At 35.0% G+C, this 21,832-nt stretch overlaps 1 protein-coding gene and 1 long non-coding RNA gene across 28 annotated transcripts in view; one reads left to right on the forward strand and one right to left on the reverse strand.

Annotated features, from left to right (window-relative positions):
• LOC126925727 (plasma membrane calcium-transporting ATPase 3) overlaps window positions 1-21,832 on the reverse strand; it is an 88,971-nt gene that overhangs the window by 10,691 nt on the left and 56,448 nt on the right. For 14 of the 26 annotated variants that reach the window (XM_050741586.1, XM_050741574.1, XM_050741583.1 and 11 more), the window contains 2 exons: window positions 21,384-21,452; window positions 7,117-13,012 (listed from right to left, as the gene is read on the reverse strand). The exons of 2 other annotated variants lie outside the window; for them this stretch is intronic. In XM_050741586.1, coding sequence (XP_050597543.1) covers window positions 12,515-13,012; window positions 21,384-21,452 — 567 coding nt within the window. In that variant the 3' untranslated portion in view covers window positions 7,117-12,514. Of the gene's footprint in view, window positions 1-3,752; window positions 3,822-7,116; window positions 13,013-14,021; window positions 15,938-17,080; window positions 17,166-21,383; window positions 21,453-21,832 lie in introns of those variants that run through there. 10 more of the 26 variants (XM_050741591.1, XM_050741590.1, XR_007714091.1 and 7 more) reach the window with 9 other exon arrangements.
• Window positions 713-7,473, forward strand: LOC126925824 (uncharacterized). Of its 2 annotated transcripts, XR_007714114.1 has the most exons (5): window positions 713-1,311; window positions 1,436-1,957; window positions 2,437-2,583; window positions 3,074-3,317; window positions 3,390-7,473. It is a non-coding gene; the product is annotated as an uncharacterized LOC126925824 (long non-coding RNA). The 2 variants fall into 2 exon arrangements; XR_007714113.1 differs by having other exon boundaries at window positions 3,074-7,473.

Here is a 21,832-nt window from a genome sequence, read left to right on the forward strand (position 1 = left end):
CCACGCATATACACTTGCATCGTTTGGTGAGCTGTAATACAGCGTGACAGATTGCAGACTGCAAGAACTTAGCATGCATTGGCGTAGTATCACGTAACCGATGAACATTGCTATATTCAAATCAGCCAAAAAATTTACCCCCGGATGGAAAAAGAACATCCCCCATCTGAAAACACCCGCGAGAGGTAACTTGTTTATTTTATTATTTTTCTCGACATAAATATATCACAATATATTCTATATATATGTATATATAACAGTAATATCAAATATATATATATAGAATAAATCTCTCTTTCTTTTTTTTCTTCCTTCCTTTCTTGCATTTTCATGGAGGTGGCAGGAAAATGTGTCGCGTTAATGATTCACTGTGTATATTATAATTCATTTTTTAAAGATTCTCTTTTTTCTTAAATCATTTCTGATTGCTTTTTTTATTGTTGTTTGACAGAAAACATTGAGGGAATACTTACACGATGCGCCGTGGAGAGAGGTCCCCTAACCAGGCAGACAGTCAGACTCTTTAACCTGGTCGAATATCCGGTTTAGATAATGTGTTTCTCTGGTACTTTAAACATGCATGCTATACCACGCAATGCGCTCTGCTGATCAACGATTCTCCCCTCCACAGGGAGACAACGATCATCCCATTGAATTTGTGTTTTTCAGTTCGTCATTTTTCTTTTTTTTTCGATTTTTCAGTTCTAAGCAGCTCACAGGTCAGTACACATGGTCTGGTGATTCCCCGCTTCACGAACGAAGCGTCTGCCCTCTTTACTCTCATTACTGAATTACGTAGACGCCCGCACATAATTATATATAGAGAGAGACACGCTAGTAAGCTTAAATTTACCCTTTTTGAAGTTGGTACAAAAATAGCAGTGAGATAAGAAGAAGATTAATTTTTGTCTCCTTTTGATTGTTGCGAAAGCTTGAAGGAATTGGTATGTTGGTAAAGTACGCAAACTTATCGACAGTTGATAAGTAATGACGAAATGGAGGGAAGTCGCATCAATCGTGCCGCTAAGATCAGCCAGAGTGTACAAACTTATTACAAAACAGAGAGAGAAGGTGAATGGTGGCAAAGAGAAGTAAAGAAGGATCTTTCAATCAGTTCAAAAAGAGACCGTAACACGTCTTTGAAGATCATCAGAGAGGTACTAAAATGAATCATGGATCGCTAGATTACATTATAAGTTATTCAACAAAAAAAAAAAAAAAAAGAAAAAAAAAAGAAAGAGAATATTAATTGACCCTGACTTGGAGAATTATTTATGAGCTAACAAAAATTCTATCTGATATTCTACAAAGGTGAATCATCGCTTCTCTATTTTAACGATCGATCGGTATCGAGTATCCAGAGAAAAAAATAATTCTTTGTATAATTCGACTGAAGAAACTGTCTTGTAAGCTAATTATAGCATTAAACTTTCAGAAAAAGAGTGTCACTTTTAAGGATCCTTCACAGGACAGCCAACTTGCATGAATAAAGATATCCAGTATTGCAAAGGAGTACATACAAATCGCACACCGCTTTGCCAGGGACTGTAATTTGAAAGTATTTGTGGATCTGTGTTCTATACATAACGACCGGAAATACGTTCACTTAGGAAAAATGTAATTATATTAAATGTACTATAAAACACGTGGTATAGTCGTAATGCATGGAACATTAGTAACGTGCCTGCGAACACGACGTGGATCGTGTGAATAAAAGTATGGATCGTGAAAAAATGTGAATGTGTTATGTAATAGTACATTGACTTTTGTTTGAAAGTTTCTATTGGCCAATTTCTGCGGCCATATTGTAAGCGATACTTGAAGTTAATATTCGATGGAAGTACGTTGGTTTAGTCAACTTTATCATAGTGATAATTTTCCATAAACAAAATAGTAGAATCGACAAAAGAGATGATGAAGTTACGCGAACCACGTCGTATCATAAATGCAATCAAAGGTATGGTACTATTTGCTTGCATATAAGCATAGTTAGCCGAAAGGTCAGCAAAATGTTTGTGAAGTACAAAGAAGATGAGCCCTTGAGGTTATCAGGGCAGCAAATGGTACGGATTAAATAGCAGATGTTTAATTCAGATCCATTCAAAAGGATGAACAAATGTCCCGTGAAATTAGGGGAAATATCCCTGTCAAGCAATAAAAGAAAGATCTCGATCGAGCTATGTCCATTATCAATGACTGTCGCAACAAAGAATTTCATTTCGATGAAAAATTTCCGATTATATTCGATTATTTCATTTTCATAATTATTTTAGTAATTTTTAATAAATTTGCTTGTTACTAAAAGCAAATTCTAAAATATTATTTTAGATCTTACTAGATCTTGTTTCCAGAGAATATTTAGTAGTATTTCAAATTTAATAATGTTCATAGTTCTAGCTATTTCTGGTATATTAATGAATTGTATTTTTATTTTAGGTTTATTAAATATTGTCTTTTATCGAAACGAGAAAGACCGATTGATTTATCGCAATTCCTATAATTTTCGAAGACATGGAAAAAAATAGGGTAAAATCATGAGATACGAAGTAACAGAGAGCAAAAATGCAGCGTGCCACTGAAAAAGTTAAGAGGAATTCTTTGTTATCAATCTATCGATAAGCAATAATAAGTTCTCGACACCCGTGGTGATCTCTGATGGAACTGTTTTCACAAAATATAGTGATATTTTGTGAAATCCCCAAAATTATAATATCTTAGTGATAATAGTTTTAGTAACAATTATTTTTTCATGTAAGTAGTACTTAACGTGCGTAGTGATTAACAAAGTTGTCATTAGTTAATTTAAAATAAAGCTATTGCTATATATATATTTACTATAATAAACAAATATAGTACTAATAACTTTATAGTTGTTACTAATGGAAACGAAGTGCTACGTTTTTTGTAATCCAAGATAAAGAAACACAGTACTACGTTGGTAAAACGGATACTGTGCGTCTCTAATTACATACAAATCTAACTGAAGCAGTTCTACAACATGGTCTATTAAAACTAATTTCAAACATCTAGTATTTAAAATAAAAGAAATTAACTTGTAATCAAATGTCACCAGGTGTCGAGACCTACAAAGAAAGAGAAATAGTTTGAGAAACAGAAGCGGCCAAACAATAGCTCGTGCGCGCGCGCGCTATCATAGAAGTGTTCTATGGCTGTGTGTGTGCATTAGGGGAGATTCATACGTGACTAGAGGATGTCGCAGACGCATAAATCAGCGAGAAAAAGGGGAAATCGGGACCTGTCGATATGTACCACTAGTAAAAAAAAATCCCTAACCTTTCCATTGCTTAAGATTTCTGGTAACTTTTATCATATTTCTTTTAAAGATAATGAAAGAAATCTTATAATCAATAAAATTTTATTTATTTTAGATTGAGTCAGAAGGAAAATGAAAAGGCTAGGAAAGATTAGCACTACCAACTTATAAAATAAAAATAGAAGACAAAAGGGGTAGAGAGAAGGCGTGTAAAACGAAAAGCGTGTGGAAGAAACAGAGAGAAAGAGATAGTATTAGACAGAGATAGAAATTCTGTATGTATGTATGTCTGTGTAAAAGTATGCCTGTATGTATATGTTATATGTATATGTGTGTGAACATAGAGTAAAAACAGTTACAGTAGACAGTTACAGACAGACAGACAGACAGACAGACAGACAGACAGACAGACAGACAGATAGAAATAAGATAAAGATCTAGCGAAAGTGTGAAAGATAGAGCAGAGAGGAGCGCTTACAGCTTGGTCTGTCGAACTCTTGCTGTAGGGTACTGGTATCAAACGTTCCTGCAACTCGCCACCTATTACCTTCAAGAGTAAAGGATAATATCATGGTTATAACTGGATACAACGAGCAGTTAATGCACTTAACAGTACACCATTTCTCGAAATATTGGTGTACTAAAAAAAGTAATTCTTTTTTAACATTCCTGAACCTTTGTCCCGGTATTGAATAACACCACGCTCTCTGCCTATAGGCACCTTTTAACTGATGAAATTATCTCTTTGAAATTTCCCTAGGAATAAATCCAAAGCTATATTTATAGTTACCATCCCTCATGGAAATTTTGTTTAGCAGATTATACGAGAAACGATTGAACTGGCCTCCAGGATACCAATTTACTATTTTAGAAACTACTTTGTTTGGTGTTTTGTAAGGAGTATTTACAACAGAAACAGATATTTAGAGATAGTGAAGCTAAAAAGTGCCTGATCGTCAATAACTATTGAGAAAGAAGTACACTTAAAAGTGGTAACCTGCTGGTTATGTATAATCATTATGTATATGTTATTCGCGTGAATATCATTGGATGTGTAAAACTCGCGGCACTCGATCGCACGAAGTATATGGAAAAAGGAAATAAAAAAGATAACAGAGATTCATAAGTGGAAACCGAGAATAGCTCATACATGCAACGTAAGATATAATATCCTTGAAGATATACACCCTCGTACGATATGTTTTTCATTTATCATTTCTAAACGAAAACTGTTGTAAGAAATGCCTAGCAATGTATGTATTTCCCTTGTCCCATTGTTTGTTGATATTAACTTAACAGGTGAAAATCCTACGACAAATGAATCCTATTACAGTGTCAAATTAATTAATTAGCCCAGTGAGAGACGAGTTTCATAGATTTCATTTATCTCTGCACTTTGAACTTCTCGAGGCCTACTCAGTGAGTTACAAAGACACACATATATAACAATGATCTTTATTACATGAAGTAATAGTATCTTCTGATAGAGTATCTTCTGAATAGCATCACGAAATGGTGAAAGTCTAGGATAATGAGTGAGTAGAATAAATCCGAGATTAGAGTTTAGAAAGTTTCGTAGAGACTCAATCTCAAACATAGTAGAGTACTACGCATCTAGTTGTATGCATCCCAGTAGAGTACCGCGTGTTTAGTTGCATATAGAACACCGTGACGTTCAGTAACAAAGTAGTCTACAGTAGAATAATCAATGACTGGCACAGTACCAGCTAGTAGTAAGAAGGAGTAGTCAGATGGACCGCAGTGAAATATTAAACTTAACTTCGTTTTGCAATGCATCAAATTTGTCACTTTTTTAATAATGTATGATACTTTTTGGTGAGTAGCATTTAAAAATATTAGTTACATTATTACGAGTTATTCATATAGAGCTCCGTTTTCGAAAAAACTGAGATTGTATATCTGTTACGTTTGCTTGCATTCCACTAACAGTACTCTAGAATTACTTTACCCAGTCTAGCTAGCTACTGTTACCTCCACTTGTGTCTACAAACAATATCAATCAGGATTTTGTTTGTATATCTCTCAAAACAATGATTTCCGCGCCTTAGAACTGAGGTTTTTTAATTCTACTCGCCAAAAGCTTATCATATGTTGTGAAAAAAGATCACAAATTCGATAAGTCCCAAAACGTTCAACCAAATATTCTATATTAGAGTTCATGTACATTAGTGTCTTAAGGCCATCGAAGAGTAACCTCAATTACAGTGCTGTCCATCAGTAGCAGGACTTCTAAATATACCTTCAAATGATTTATATTTATATAACATCCTTTGTTTGATTATATCCATAGAGAGTACTGAGAAGGTTTGGCTGTTAAACCTGGGGATGCCTCAGATATGTTTATGTATAACAAATTCCTGTATCATTATAATATATAATTTTTCAAAAGACCTATAACAGTCAACTTGCGAATAATGTTTTGACACCGTTACTTTAATTTAGTGCTCACACTCTGAAACAAAGGTATTTCTCTCCTTCCTGGGGAGTTTTACACCGCAAGTGGCTCAGTTACGTGTTACGCCATACAGGTGGGGGTGACTACTCGAAAATGACCTTGAAGAACCAACATTTGAGAACTCTAGGATAGAATTAATTAGACGTATCTTGGTGATACGTTTAATAAGTGATCTGCTGTGCAGGATTCCATCGACTGATCTTTTCTTCTTTTTATTGTATTACAATGTGCAAAAGCATTAGTACGGTCTTTGAAAATAAAATCAGGCTCTGGAATCCCCGTAAAATAAATCGATTTGCGAGCGAGAGTGGTGACTTACGAAACATACGAACAGAAATGTTAGGTGAGCGTGAGGAAAAACAGAATAAAGTGAAAGCTGATGTGCCTTGGTTCACAGCCGGAAACAGTGCTCTTGAATACCTTTCCGGAAATGCATTTGTTTCGAAGCTTCACATGGCATTGGTGATACAACCATTATTTTTTCAATGCAAATACAGAGATTGACAATTGGGAAAAAATATATGTTCTTATTATGTCAGACGGAGAAAGCAGAAATTTATTTTCATTAGATGAGCCTGCTTTGACAAGCTCGCAACTTATTTCTTTTTTCTATCGTTGAGAAAAATCTTTGAGGAGAAGATGGACATTAGAAGCAGCTGAGTACTTTGCACTTTTCATTTCCTCGACCGTGAAGGAACATCGTGTGTTCGTGCAGCAGAATACGGTTTAACGCAAGCAATGCATAGAAACCACAGAAATGCTTTTTTTAGTGTGAGCATACAGTGGACAATCTTAAGTAATTTTCTCATCTTATACTTAATAAAACGCAACCTTTTCAGGCACTCATCTTCATTTCAAATTCTCTTAATTTCTCTACATTCATCCTTGATCTCTCATATAACGAGATAGTTAAGGAAACGCAGTGCCTAAGAAGTTAATCAGAATGCAGACTTTTATATTTCTTTGGTCTGAAAGATTCAGATCAAAAACAAGGCTCAATATAGACAAAGTGGACTCACGTTGAGTTGTAGAGTTTTACAAAGTGCAAGCAGATACAGTGTAAGTTACAATATCAATAAGAAGTGAACAAAATTAAAAAATTTCTCTATTGCAGTCAACGATACTTTCATTGAAGTCTCTTTCACAGTGTTCTTTCTGATTCTGATAAGACTCCTAATACTTTCTGTTACGCTGTGAATAATATGAAAAGACATATAGAAGTTTGGCTGTAGTGAGTAAAAAAGTAGAAATATTATGGCATCGCTTGAAGAGTAAGTAGTTATAGATATATATATAATAATTGAATAGAAAATAATCCACATGGGAGAAAGATTTTCATAGAAAAATGCACATGGACCAGTATCGGTTGCCTTTAAGAATCAGTATTTACTTTTATTCATCAAGTTATTGTGCAGATTTGTTTTTTCCATTTATAAGCACGCGAATCGAGAAACGGACTTCTATGACGCGCGCTCTTATTTTCTCCGTTCAGTAGAGGGATTAATGAACCATAAAATCGAATAATTAATCCTCTGCAATAGTTTAGTTAAATTAATTTCACAATATTTACAATTACGCTAACTATTTGAACTTGTTGTTTTCTTAATAATAACTATTATTTCATTATATTTTACTTAATAGTCTATCATTGTCATAATCCTTTCTTTTTCTTTTTTGAATTTTTCTTGGAATGAAACTCCCAAGTATCGCTCATATACAAGAACTTAAAGAAATCTTACAGCTTCATTTGTCTCTCCACTTATTTTCTATATTGAATACTGGATCACAAAGAAAATTCTCTTCAAGGTAAGAAATAATTTAAAGAGAACTTATATAACACTGAGTATTTACGCGCTATCAAATAGAATGAAACTTTATGACGCAGTATGTATGTACATTGTACTCCAACATTATTTTATGTTATATTTAATCAGATGTAGAACAAATTTGTCGCATTAAAAATACTCACACATTTTGTATAAAGAATGTGAATGCAGAGGTTTAATATCACAGTGAAAACGACCGTAATACACATAATTTTTTGCTACATGAAAGAAAGAAGAGAAAATCCAATATACTAAAGATATACCTAAGAATGTTCATGCACCCTCTGCTGACCGGTTTCAATTAAATATAACATTCGGATAACGTGTCTTAAACTTTATTTTATATAATAACAATAATAATAATAATAGTCGCTAATAATAATTAATTAAAAATTAATATATATATATATATTATATTCTCTACGTGTATCGTTATAATTGGTAGTCAATCATTTTCATCAATCCCGTATATTAAACTAATTTTAATGCGTCAATATGTAAAACTGAACGTCTTCTCCCGATTGCAACATATTTTCTCTCATCGTTATTTGCATAAAAACATTTGTAGCCTGCATTAGACAGATAATCCCTTGACAATGATGATTTGCAAATACACCAAAATTCGTCTGCTCCTTTCTTTTTTCACAACGACGTGTCACAGATTTTCTTTAATCTGTGTATGTATTTAATGTGCAGTGATTTCTAGCCCGAATCAAACAGGTGAATCACGACAGAGAACCCTAACATAGAAATGGATAAGAGATAAGGACGAGACAACTTGAACTCCACAATTGGAACATTTGGAAGTTGAACCTTTTTTTTTCCAGAAGAACTCGAATATGCCCCATGAACAAAGTAGATCTTTCTGTTCTATGTATCAATGAGACAGATGATCATGTGAAAATAAAACCAGCATAAAATAGGCAGATTTATGTACAGCGGTTAGAATAAAACGTTCGATATAACCGTACAATATATATATATATATATGTATATTTCTTATAAAAGAGATTTTATTTAACATTTTAATGTATCGCAGTTCGTGTGAATTTTTGTATAGTCATCAATGAATTGATAGCACACTGTGATGCATTAAAATTCAAGCTTTCAGATTCGAGTTTTTCAAGTCTTTAACTTCTTCCAACGTCCCACTCTATGCATGGGTAGTTAAAATAGTACCAGAAACAAGTTTTATAGAACCAGTAGTCCAGCAGAGTTTAGTTGCAATAGAATACTATGTACAGAATAATCTGATATTTCACCAACGCAACTGGAATTTAAACTGGGTAGTTTCACGAGAAGGATTTTTCTAAACTATCCATCAGTAACGTGGTTACTTTTGATCGGTGATGTTATGAATCATCATCGCAACCAGGAGAGAAGACCTAACGCTGAGTAGCTGTTTCCTCCTTTCTCGTCTTTACAGCTCTTTCACGAAATATTAATATCATAGTCTTTCTTTTTTCCCTTGGTTTTTCTGCTTCATGCTTCGTTTCTCTCGCAATCCTGGCAGTGGATATCGGCTTTTAAGTCGATGTGTTTCACATTGACACACACCTGGTGCGCGAAACGTTTTAAGAGATTACAAAATGGAATAGATAAACTGACTATATGACTCTATCCGTCGATCTGAATCGGATTAAAAAGTAAGTTTGCCTCGTTTCTCGTTCGCTATCCGAGCGCAAAAGAAATTCTGATCCCTGCCGATCATATTACTGATAGCTTATGACACAATTCCTGAATGAAACCTTGATCCCTCCTTTCAGAACTTCCTTATAACTTTTGACTTTCTTCCGTCTTATAGCATAATAATTTTCTAATGTTTTATAACATAAAAGTCAAAATAAATTAGAATTTATAAATAAATACAAAATATATATGTTTAAATACGTTGTTGTCATGAATTAAAAACTTACAACTTTGAATCTTTTCAATTGTCCAGCTATCCATGTTCTAAAATAGATGAATCAAGATTTTATCATGCTTCTGAATAGGAGAAGAAGCTAGGAGGGAGAAGAGGACAGCGACGAGATCCGATCTCACGATTAAGTACTTCCTTTTGCCATCGTCGTTCCATTGATTGCTTCTCGGTAGGTCCTTTGTGCTTTTGAGTTGAGAAAAGAAATGAATCATGCTCTTCGTGATTCTATTGGAGGACTATGGCGGCCTATAAATCGATTGTCTCATGACTGCTAGCTTTGTTTTCTTGATATATCGCGCTCTGACATTGTCCCACGTATTTGAAAACCTGTTTGGGTGACTCACGGAAACACAGGTTCTAGAGAAACCGAGCTACAGAAAGATTCCCCTCAGATGCGAAAGTGAAATATTGCACTTTGTACAGAGTGTTTATGGAGTCTTGATTTACTGCTGAAATCCTTGAAACTTTTGAATATTTATCATTTTGGTGGATTATTAATTAGAATACCATATAAATTGCTTAATAATAGAATTATGAGTATATTTGTCAATTAAAAACTCAATTTAATGTCAATTTAAAGTCCTTGAATTATCCTTGCAAATACAGCTTTTTCCATCTATGTAATTTGTCTTTATTTAATTTTATATTATACTCAGCTCAAAATCTCATCAGAGACTTTATTTCATTAAATAATTTTAAGAATTTCACGTTGCTTTAATCTCCAATTTATTTTGAGCACAGTACATCATGCACCGTCAAGCTTGACACATGACACTGATTTAATAATTCTGGACACAGCTTTCTTCACTATATTTCACAGTGGAGTCAAACAGACAAAGACAAGACAATAGGATTCCTGGTAATTGTACAAAAGATTAATATATGGTATGAAAGAACACAGACTTTATAAACACCCTGTACAGTATTCCTAAATGAATACTAGATAGTGACGATGAACAAGTCAAATGTGTTAGGTCTTGATGATATGTTATGCTTCCTAATTGATCCTTAAAACAGAATGAAATGAATAAAACAGCTATCAATTTTTCTCTGATTATAGAAGCTCATTTTTATGATAGACAATAATGGTCTCTATATATACAGGCTTCTGGAGAAAAGATAAGTACATTTTCTGTTAAAACAACAGACTTTGAGAAGATTCCAAAAGAGACCAATGCATCTTTCAACTCACCCTGACAGAGTATTTTATACATAAAGTAATATTCTTATGAAAATCAAATGGAATTGCTTCTACTGACAGAAATGGATGAAAACTGTTCCGATATGTTTGAATCAAGTTCCATGAAAGTTAACTAGGCGAATAGGGTAATGTAAATGACGAATGAATGGTGTGTGAAGAGACATATTAGTCAAGCAAGCAAACATTTAAGCCGGACCAACGTGCACGCAGACAGTAGGCAGCCAGTCTAACATTTTAATGGATTATTATCAGGCATTGTCTGTTGCACATTGAACTTAAAATGCTTTAAATAAAACACACGAAGTTTTACGCACAAAAAAATGAGCGAAGATGTACAAGAAAAGAGTGAAGACACTTGTTGACACAAGGAACATTAAATGCATGAATAGTAAGTTCCAGATTCCTCCAACTTACATTATTTCTTTTATATATATATATATATATATATATTATATATATGTATATTATATATATTATATTATATTATATATATATACACACACACACACATATATATAAATACACACTCATTTATATAATAAATATATCTTCCGAAAATTAATTAAAATATTTAATATAGTTTAATTTATGAAGTAATCATAATTTCTGTTAAATGGAGGAATCTCAAGTAATCTTTAATTTCTGAAGTTTCATTTTGATTGATGTTAAAGTAGAATAATGACTCTGAACGTAAATTGTTTGTCTCGTTTTCTGTGCTCGGTTTCCTAAGGAGGAACATGAAAGAGGCTGAACAAACATTTCTAGAGCCGATGAATTGGGCCGCCTCGTGAAGAAGCTCGGACGGACAGGCTGAACAGACCTCTGTTTTCAAAACGAACCTTAAGTACTTGCAGTTCTCTCTTTCTCCCAGAATTCGAAAGAAGCGACACTTGACTGTTTCGAACATCTTTAATAAAAGGAGCATTTCGTTCTAACTCCGTAGGAGAAAAAAGGAGAAGAAAAGAAAGAAGAAGAGGATAGATCATGTCTTGGAATAAAAACGCTCTTCCTTGGAGAGAAGACAGCAGGAATGAAGGTACTATGGAGAATCCAGTGGTCTCTCGGATAAAAAGCAATCACTTGTGAGAGCTAGAATAAAAATTATGATGAAATATGAAAACCCTAACTTTAAAAAAAGGTAAAATCTTGATAACAAGTTAAAGTACTTTCGATGCAAGATAAGGGACAGTAAAATGCAGAGAATAAGAAAAATCGACTACGAGTCAGTCTACAACTGACAAGGAGTTAATACCTTATGGCTTCCAACGTAGACACAGAGAACAGATAGATAAAATATCTATAAAATAGACAACAAAACCCGCACGACGATTCTATGAATTGTACTTGTAAGAAGTAGAAGAAAAAGAAGACAAAAGACGACATATATAGAAAAGAAGTTTAACAATGGTAGGTGGAAGTTAATTTGCTAGTCCTTTGAGGCTACCAGCCATCGAAAAGTCATGAATGAAAATCTACGACCCGGTTATTGATTATCATTTTAAATGACTACCATAAGTAAGTAGCTGAACAAGAGAAGAAATCAAATGAACGTGTCTTGCCACAAAACAGTGGCTCGGGCAAGAACCAAAATTGGCAGATGGTCTAGAACCGAGGACAGTGTTCTGACTCCTAGTTAAAACTTAGAGTAAGAGAAAGAGAGGGTTGAAATGGAAATACAAAAAGAGTATAAATGAAAAAACGATTCATGACTATGTTATAGAGGAAAGAAACAAGAAGGTGAAGTGAGAGTAATAATAATGACGAGAGAAAAGGGTAGAATTTGTGGATGTACAGTGGTGACACGCAAAGCTGCCTTTTAAATGCTGGTTTCATGCACGAGCTTCGTCAATTCCGGGAGGGCCAGATTATTGGAGCTGAGAAGCAGGGAGTTTCCTGTGTTGCTGTCTCTGTTGCTGTTGTTGTTACTCTGCATCTGCGTATGGTTGGGTTGTTGGGCCTGGTTTAGGGCGCTATTGGACGAGGATCTATTGTCATTGGTGGTGTTTATGGTAGTATTATGATGGTGGTTGTATGCGTTCCCCGATCCCGTGACGCTGAGCAGCAACGGCGACGTAGAGCTGTTCATCCTGGCGGCTGTGTGGTCCTGGTCGGCGGTTTTGTTCGGCAAATTGCCCTTGCTGGCGTTCAGCGCGGTGTTTGTCGGGTCTTCGTCAATGTATGTGAAGTCAGATAGTGGTCGGGGCCCGGTGTGGCTGCGTGAGCTGCGCATACTGTGTAAGCTGTGTAAACTATGGACAGAGCGACGCTCCTCCAAATCTTCCAGAGTCGACTTGAACGCTCTTATTACTCGTAGCTGTAAAAATAGGGAAGAGGATGTTCTATCAGGAAGCGAGGAGGCAAGCCAGCGACACACAAGCACGTCATACTTGTATTTATCTCAATTTGTGTGTGTCAAACATCATATGTTTTTCATGTAGATTGTCCTTTCTCTCTCTCTATATATATACACATATATACACAGATAATATACATGTGTATATATATATATTCTTACTTTTCTCATTTTTGGTGGAGCTTTATGATTACTCGGTTGTTGGTCTATAGATGTGTATATTTGTGCTTTCCCTCTCTCCCTTTGATCACAGGGAGAGACACCCGGTTCTCTTGCGGGGATAATTTGGGTGTACAGCTCTATAGGATTTTCTCTAATCGTGTGATGTTCGTGTAGTTGTATATATGTATATGTCTCGTGTGCATACACTGATGGGTTGTTCTCTTCGTCGTGGACCTGGTTGCATTTCACCCGAATTCAGACTTAAATGATTGCGTTCTGGGGCATGGCTCTACCGCCAAGCGTACATGCGCGCATCTATATTTACTGTGCGTACCTATTTATTCTGGCTAAAAGCCGTGGGAATATTCAGAGGGACCAAAATAAAAATAATCAGGAATTCTTTGCTTCACTACGTATCATCGTAACAACTCAATTCTTTCTCAATAAGAACGAATCTGACTGGACGAGTCTATTTCTCATCTCACAGACTCAGAGAGTAATACTAGATTACACCTGCACTTTGGTAAGCTGATTCTAAACACCAAACAACAGATTTCTAAAAGCAGAATCATCTTCGCATCTTACTTCTGATCAGTTGGCCTCTTCTAAAAGTAAACACGATGGACATCGAATGGATCATTCCATTGGATTTTATTTTCACCGCCAAAGTCCAGTTACAATGGTATACAAAAATTAGGATGATACTCACAGAATGATCGTTGGTTTAAACGTATCCTGAACCAAAGTAATAGGATCAAAATTCTCAAGGGTGAAAATAAAGATGTCAGGTTGCTGAAACAATTTGGGACAGCATGAAATTCCTTATTCGAATGAGGAATTTGGTGTCTTGGAAATATTAAAAACGTCTTCCTAGTGGTCAATTGGAAATGATAAATCTTGAACCAAGAGCTGGACAATGGAGGCTAGTTTTGATGAAGCACACGCTTGAACCGCGACCGTGAGGAGAGAGTCAAGCGTAGGGAATTGAAAGTTAAGATAAAAATAGCGACAAAGAGACACAGTGTACAACAGTGTAGCAAAGAGTGTGTATACATTCTGAAGAGAAAGAGGAAGAGAAAGAGAAGAAGATAGAATTGAAAGGAAAGTTCTATAAATTAGAGAGCATTCTGGTGAACTGTCGTGACTTTATGCTAATTTTTTGTGATCATGCTACTCAAATAACTTTGCATTCCACATTTATGACGATTAACCGATTCCTTTAAGGAATCTTTTTGTGCAGATTCAAGTTTCTCTCTCTTCTGGATACCAAATACAAATTGTTTACTTTATGAATTAATATATAAAGTTGTTTGCTCGTTTTAAATAACAAGCAATAATCCATAAGCTTATTCTATGTTCTTACATCCCTTTGAGTCTAATGACTCTATCAGTACAATCTTTATAATCAGCAGATTAATTAGAAATCTGGACTGTTCGAGACTTATGATTCTTTAGTCTCAACATGTACCCAAAATAGCACTGAAAATGAATCTATTTATGTTCAGTATTTGAACTCTGATAATAGTTGCATATTTCCTGACTTTGGAAGTCAACCATAAACGGGATAATGCCTTAGTGCACCATTCTATTGCTTAAATAGACAAATACTGCTGGCAATCGAATCCCAAAATAGATTGCCTTGGTGAATTCCAAGTTCACTATAGGGCGCACCGTGCGGTATTGAGTCATTTAGTCACTAGAAAATTAGAGTCAAAGATGCACAATCCAGTTTGATGAATTTGAGATACGTTCGTTTGAGAACGTGGAGATATCAGGACGATTTACATGCCGGCAATTATAATAGCAGTTACAATACATCATAATTATAGTAATTGTAGCCACTAGAAGCTTCTGTTTTGACGAAACCCTTTTTTTTTTATCTGGTTTAGAACGCACAAACCATTGCCAAACAAACTCAACCTTTCTACGCCACTTGCGCGCAACACCGTGTTAGAGATTGGGCAAACACAAAATCGATGCAAACGTGAGCAATCGTGCACACGCACACTCGCATACCGCGTCAAAGAAACAAATTAAACGGATTTATACAGAGGAATGCCATATGCCACATCTGTGTAGGGTTATCATTGCTTTCAGATAAGTTATTTCCTTTTGCAGCTTAGAAACTGACGATTCAAGTACACAGTGTCTCCTTGAAGCTGCAGAGAAGTGAACATGCCATGAACTTTCTTTTAGGATTCAAGTGTACTTGACTCCAAAGCCATAAATCAAGTAATCCATAAATCAAATGATAATTTTTCTTTCACTTTACTTTTACTTCACTCTTGCTTTGAATCTTCGTACCTACTATTTAAGCAGGATCTAAATCCTACTGTTGATTTATGTTTCAACATAATATCCACTAGTCTCCAAGTTTATCGATTTAAAATAGGAAAAAAACAAACTCTCAAAAAAGAAAAAAGTATTATGCAAGAAGCGTTCACTTTCACCAGCAACTGTAGGCTAACACATACAGTACAGATCCTCAGTAAAGAGTGAAGCAACAAAGGGAAGTAGGTCCACCTGCAATTTTTGATACAATAACCCAGCCACGAGCAGCAGGTGGCACAGGAAAAGGCAAGGAATCATATGAGACTGAGAAAAGCTGAGAAACACATTCGTTCACGAGAGAGGTTGGAGAAACCATATTTTGATAGGAGATTGAAGAGACTGTAGGAGGTTTTCAGACAATAACACGCCGTGAAATTTCTTCCTACGGTTAATCTGTAAAAACAAAAAGACAAAAATTGGTTATCACGGTATTACACGCTTGTAAACGCGTTATAAAGGAAGACTTTTCACGGGGTGCTGGATCTGAGATCCTTCGCCAGTGACACAATGCGGGGAGGGGGAGGGGGAGACAAACACAAACAGAAAACGCAAGCAGCAAGGAGGAAGAATCTCCGCTCGACCAGGCAGAGCTTTTTAAAAAAAGCTGGACAAGATCGCCTCTCTCGTCGAGGCAGTTCTATAGTCCTCGTGCGAGTGTACGTACGATACCAAAAGAGGGATGGTCGTGTTTAGTTAAAAACAAGTTCCACACGGCCGCCATGAAAAAAGAATGCTTTTTTCTTTTTCTATTATGTTTTTTCTTTGGTGCTAACAGTCGCGATATTATATCATATGAACAAGTATGAAAATGATACAGTATGGGGGAAAAACACGCAGCACACAATCATGTCAGACAGCTATACACTACTGAAAAAAGAGGGGAGGGCGGACGGTGGTCTACCAACACAAGAGGCTCTTCCATCGATTCCACCGACCAACTCACACCCACTACACAAAAACACAGTGCAACGAAACATCGTTGACTGGATCCGCGCTGAGGAATCGTCGCCTTCGTCCCTGGACAATTTCTCAAACTTTATCTAGTCTCGTATTTCCTAGATTTTCCAGCCTTTCGCTATGAACGAACTTTGCTCATGTACCTGTTTATTTATCCTAATATAAATGCAAAATATCAGTCGATAGTTACCTATATAAAAATAGAAATAGAATTACCTTTTCGTTTTCTTTGTGTTCTTCTTAAATTAAACATCTTAAATATCTTCTTCGTTATTCCGTTTTAGTTATATTTGTCATTCTGTAGTATTTTGAAATCAGCTACGACACTAAACAATACAATGTTTTATATTCTCTGAATAATTTACAATTACTTTTCTCTTTTATGAAATTGATTTCTCAGTGGCAAGTAATAAGTAGCGAAAGGGTGAATGTGACCGGTTATTGAGAACAGGTCCGATGGCGACGTTTCACTCAGCACACCGTACGTACGTCGACGATCCGTCCTGTGTATGCGTACGTATGGCAGAATTGACGATACAACGTATTATAAACGGCAGGCGATCTACGTGAGCTACGTACTTGTTTGTACTCCGACAGGATAAGTGTGGCGGCGGGCAAGACTGCCGCCCCGTTATACCTCAGTCTCCCGAATGGGTTCCGCTGGCTAACAAACCACAAATCATACCATCAGTCTTAATCTCTATTCTCTCCGTAGTATCGTTACTTGTTTTAGGCGTGTCTTTTTTTTTATTTGGCGTTTGCGTCAGTATTTTAATCCCTGCTTACACTGGCATATGTGTCTCGTTATCTTATATTTTAGTTCTGTTTCTTTGTATCTGTTGTTGCTGGACTCTTCATTCTCGCTAGTCAAAAGTTTCCCAGTTATCTTCTTAATGAGTCTTTTTTCAGGTGTGTACGTGAAAGTGTACGTGTGCAGAGTTCTGGAGGGCTCGAGACTTCGTGCAAGTTGTCAACAGGCTCGAAGATCACTTGGGATATATTCTTGAAGAATTGAGTATTAAATATCAACTAAATGTTTCGAAAATGTTTAATGAAATTTGTAAGTTTACTCTTGGCTTCTTAAAACCTTCCTCAATAACCTCAAGATTCATCAATATACAAAGTAACTCGAACCTTTTGTGTAAGAGAATCAACAAAGCTTGAAAGCTTGCATAGAACAGAGTCGAACGGTCAATTGCTACATGCAAGCGTTTTTCTTATGTGAAATAATGTAGTAAAAAATAAAGTATGTCCAGCAGGTTCTGTAAGTCCAGAATAATGTGATCGGTGGTCTGGTAGTGATGTTCTTAGAATTATGAATAAAACATTCTTCAAGTTTTCAACGAAGCAGGTCATCCAAAACAATGTATATTCAATATATCAATATTATTCTTCCATTATTCACAGTTCTAAGGATTTCCTGAAATCCAAGACCATTAAGTATTAAAACGTTCTTAGCTTCCTTTGGCTTAAAGACTATTCTCTGATAGGCTTCATCCCTTTTTAACCAAAGAAAGTACAAGTAAGTGTATAATAAATGCACATCCGCCTCAAGCTTGCAAAAAACGATAAAAATCCCTATGTGTTTGTGACATTGTTTATGTGTGTATGTACAGGTATGAGTTAACTGCCAGTTTTCTTGAAGGTTTCTTTATCAATAAGAGCTTCGACTGTCGTGTACACAGCAGAAACAGACAAACAGACAGATAAACAGACAAACTGTGCACGTACATCTCATTATATACGCAACAGCACACGCACATCGAGAGACACACGATGCATTATGGCCATGTATCATCCACCATATAAATGTTAAGTGGTATGGTATAATATATCACAGCAAGACTGGCACACACTGCAACGATTAAAGAACAAAAATAAGAAATAAAAAGGAGCAGATATCAGCCAATAGAACCTCAGGTGTCCACAGAGCAGTAGACACACATGTATGAGTATAATTATTATACTGTTTGTTTCCCTGATGCAACAGCGTGTCGTTGTTGGTTTGTGGTTGTTAATCAATGTTGACGCTTTGTTTGTCCATATTACACGTATCATCTTTAAGGTTCCTGCCATAAGTTCTTGGTCATGCAGTTCACACGCATAGCACACGTACAAGGTACTCTGGGGCTGCTTATATTCAGTAAGTGCATCTCTTGTGAATTAACAATTGTTTGAGTTTTAGGAAAGCTTCCATAGAGAGAAAGATTGCCTGTGCTTTGTGAGAGTTTCAGAATCATCATAGCTGCTTTTTTCTTTGCTTTGTTCTGTATCGGGCATGATAGTTACTCATATGTTAACATATGTATACAGAATGATAATGGTGACAGTGACAACAATAGAGCTTGAGGCAAGCTGTTGGAAAACAAGTAGCTTTTTCTTTATAAGATATATAATAGTAATAATGGAAGTGATACAGCTTGTGTGGGTGGTGCTAAATTGGAGTATAAATAGGAAAACTTTTCCTTGTGCCCCTTTGTCTCAGTTACTGAGACTACTTTTTTTGGACAAAATAAAGAATGTTCTAGAAATGAGCAAAGTAAAGTAAGATATGAGGCACTGAAGAATGTTCTTGTTACATTAACCATAGACTGATTGGAAATATATAGTTGAAGCGTGACAAAATATATATATGTATATATATACATATACATATATATGTAGATATATGTATAATACCCAATGTATCTTTCATGGCAGAAGATTGTTAAACAAGAGAAAAAAAAAAGGAAAGAAAAGAAAAAAGGCGAATACGTTTATCCTCATGATATAGAATTTTCATATTGAGAGATATAATTGTGTTATGTAAATATTTTTCTATTGATAAATTTCTGTCTGATAAAAAAGTAGTGGAAAAGAAAGGTACTTCAGAAGCAGATAGCGAAAACACGTAAAAATTCATTCTCAATGCTCAACAAAAAAAGACTGCTGTATCGTAAGGAACCACTGAATCATTTGGTAACACATTTTATAAACAGAGCAATTCCTGAAATTAAATCTTGTGTCATAAATACACAATAGAAGTATAAAGAGAGAAATAATGGGTTAAAACAGAAAGAAACATGTTTCTAAGAGAACTTAATAAAAGTGAATGTGTTATAAAACTCAACATCGCCTAAAAATAAAGATCACTTCGATGATTCTGCCAATGAATACATATACATATATACATATATATATATGTATATATAATTAAGGAGATTGACCGACAGTGTTTTTAAAAATGAAATGAAATAAAGAAAAGAAAAAAAGAATTGCAAAAGCGTACCTTGCCGCGCGTGTATGTGTGTCTTGCACACATATATACGCATATACATACATATACGCGTACACATACGCGGATGCATTTTACATACACGTGTGTATATATACATATATCTACGTATGACACGTATATACGGGCAACTTATATACGTACATACATACGCACAGATGTGCATGCAACACCTTAGAATCAGTGGAAAAGAAAATAAAGATAAAACAACAAAAAAACAAAAGGATGCATAAAATTTGGAAGTTGGCAAGATAAGGAAATCCAGTTTAACTTTAAGACCGGGTTGGTTTTTACTTTATGGAAACAGGAAACCAGAAATTAAGAAATAAATATATCCAATGTAAATAAAACTAAGCATGTAAGGTATTTTTTTACTTGAAGAGAAGAGATTAGGCTTGAGTGCAAAAATAATACATACATATATACTGTACTTTTAAGATGCACAATTATTCATAAAAGAGAAATAAGTGCATCAGTAAAGTACATGATAAATAATTAAATTGATAAGTATTAAGTGACTATATTTAAAAAAAAACCATAGTGATTAGTAATATATCTTTACATTACTATGTATATATTATCTCTACAATATTTAAAAATTGCAATAAAGGATAATGATAGGAATATCTTTTATCTAATAAACAACCTTCGACTCCTGTTTTATTTCATAGTAACAAAGCTCTAAAATTTGCAGTTTTTAAAGCTTTGTATCTACAAAATGAAGCAAGATGAAGCACATGATTATTAGATAGAAAATATTCTTCTCTAGAGATATTGAATATTAATATTTTTCAAACAGTTGGAAGATATCAAGGAAATCTGGATTAGGTAACCCTTTGAATATTATGTCTGATATTATGAAGATACTTATGAGGAAAATTGAATACTGAAGTTAGAAGTTGAAAAAGAGAGGCTGGATTGGACGTGTTTGAGGAACTCTCTTCCCTTCAAGCAGAGGATGATGTGGATGCCGACTGGAACAAAATGTCTGATTTTAATCCGGATAACATGAAGAAAGAAAGGGGACAGAGAGTAGGAAATAGAAATATACAGTTGGGAAAAAACAATAGCACAAAATAGAGGGCAAAAAGAATATCCAACGGGTCGTATGTCTCCTCGCTGTGTTCGTGAAAAATAAACCAAAAAATAGCACGATCTGCGCGAAAGAAGCGAGTAGAAGCTTGCGATTTGCAAGCAGAACTGCGACGAATGAAAAACAGGCGAGAGATATACACGTTGGAGAGGCAAACAATTGGAAGAGACAAACTCAGGTTGAATAAAATGAAACTGAAATAGAAGGAAACATGGAATTCTTAAAAAAAAAGCAGTATGTTAGAATATATTTTTCAAGACCAATTAGAAATTGTAAATCAAAGTAAGCTTTGAGTTGATGTTAAAAGTTATTAAGAGAGGCAGAAAAGTATAGGCATGGATAAGAGAGGAACTAAGTACGTCAAACAGAAAGCACCAGTAAGAAGGAAAACTCAAACTGGTTAATGAGAAAAAAAACAAAACCATCGAGAAAAAAAGTAATCAAATGGTAATCATAATAAAGAATTAATATTTAAGAACGGTCAAACAGTGCGGAGATTGGACTTGCGGACTAACCATATAGTAATCCTGAGAGGGGGATCTGCCTGTCACAGATACATTCTGCACCAGAGTTCTATTGCTCGTCTGAAAGTAGGTTACATATTCAATTTACATAATTAGCTTAACTGAGTGGGTATCTATAGTATTTTGTTTTGTTTCTTTTTCTTTCATTTGTTTGTTTCTATAGTAACTTAAAATATACAGTTTCATATAGACACATTGATATTCTTGTGTAGATTTAAATCTGTATATATGTGTAAATCTTGCTTCATAAAAAAATCATTTCTTTTTTCTTTTTTTTTTTTTTTTTTTTTTTTGTTGATGACAGTGCTAGATCATGAGGTAGTGTTATCAGAGTAAGAAGAAAGGAAATAAGAGAGAAAGCGAAGTATAAGTCAACAGAATAAAGAAAGTGGAAATCATCTCGGTCAAACTTTACTCCTCTTTTTCCTTTTTGTACCTTG

This window comes from Bombus affinis, chromosome 16 (genome assembly GCF_024516045.1).
Source record: "Bombus affinis isolate iyBomAffi1 chromosome 16, iyBomAffi1.2, whole genome shotgun sequence".
NCBI classification, from domain to species: domain Eukaryota; kingdom Metazoa; phylum Arthropoda; class Insecta; order Hymenoptera; family Apidae; genus Bombus; species Bombus affinis.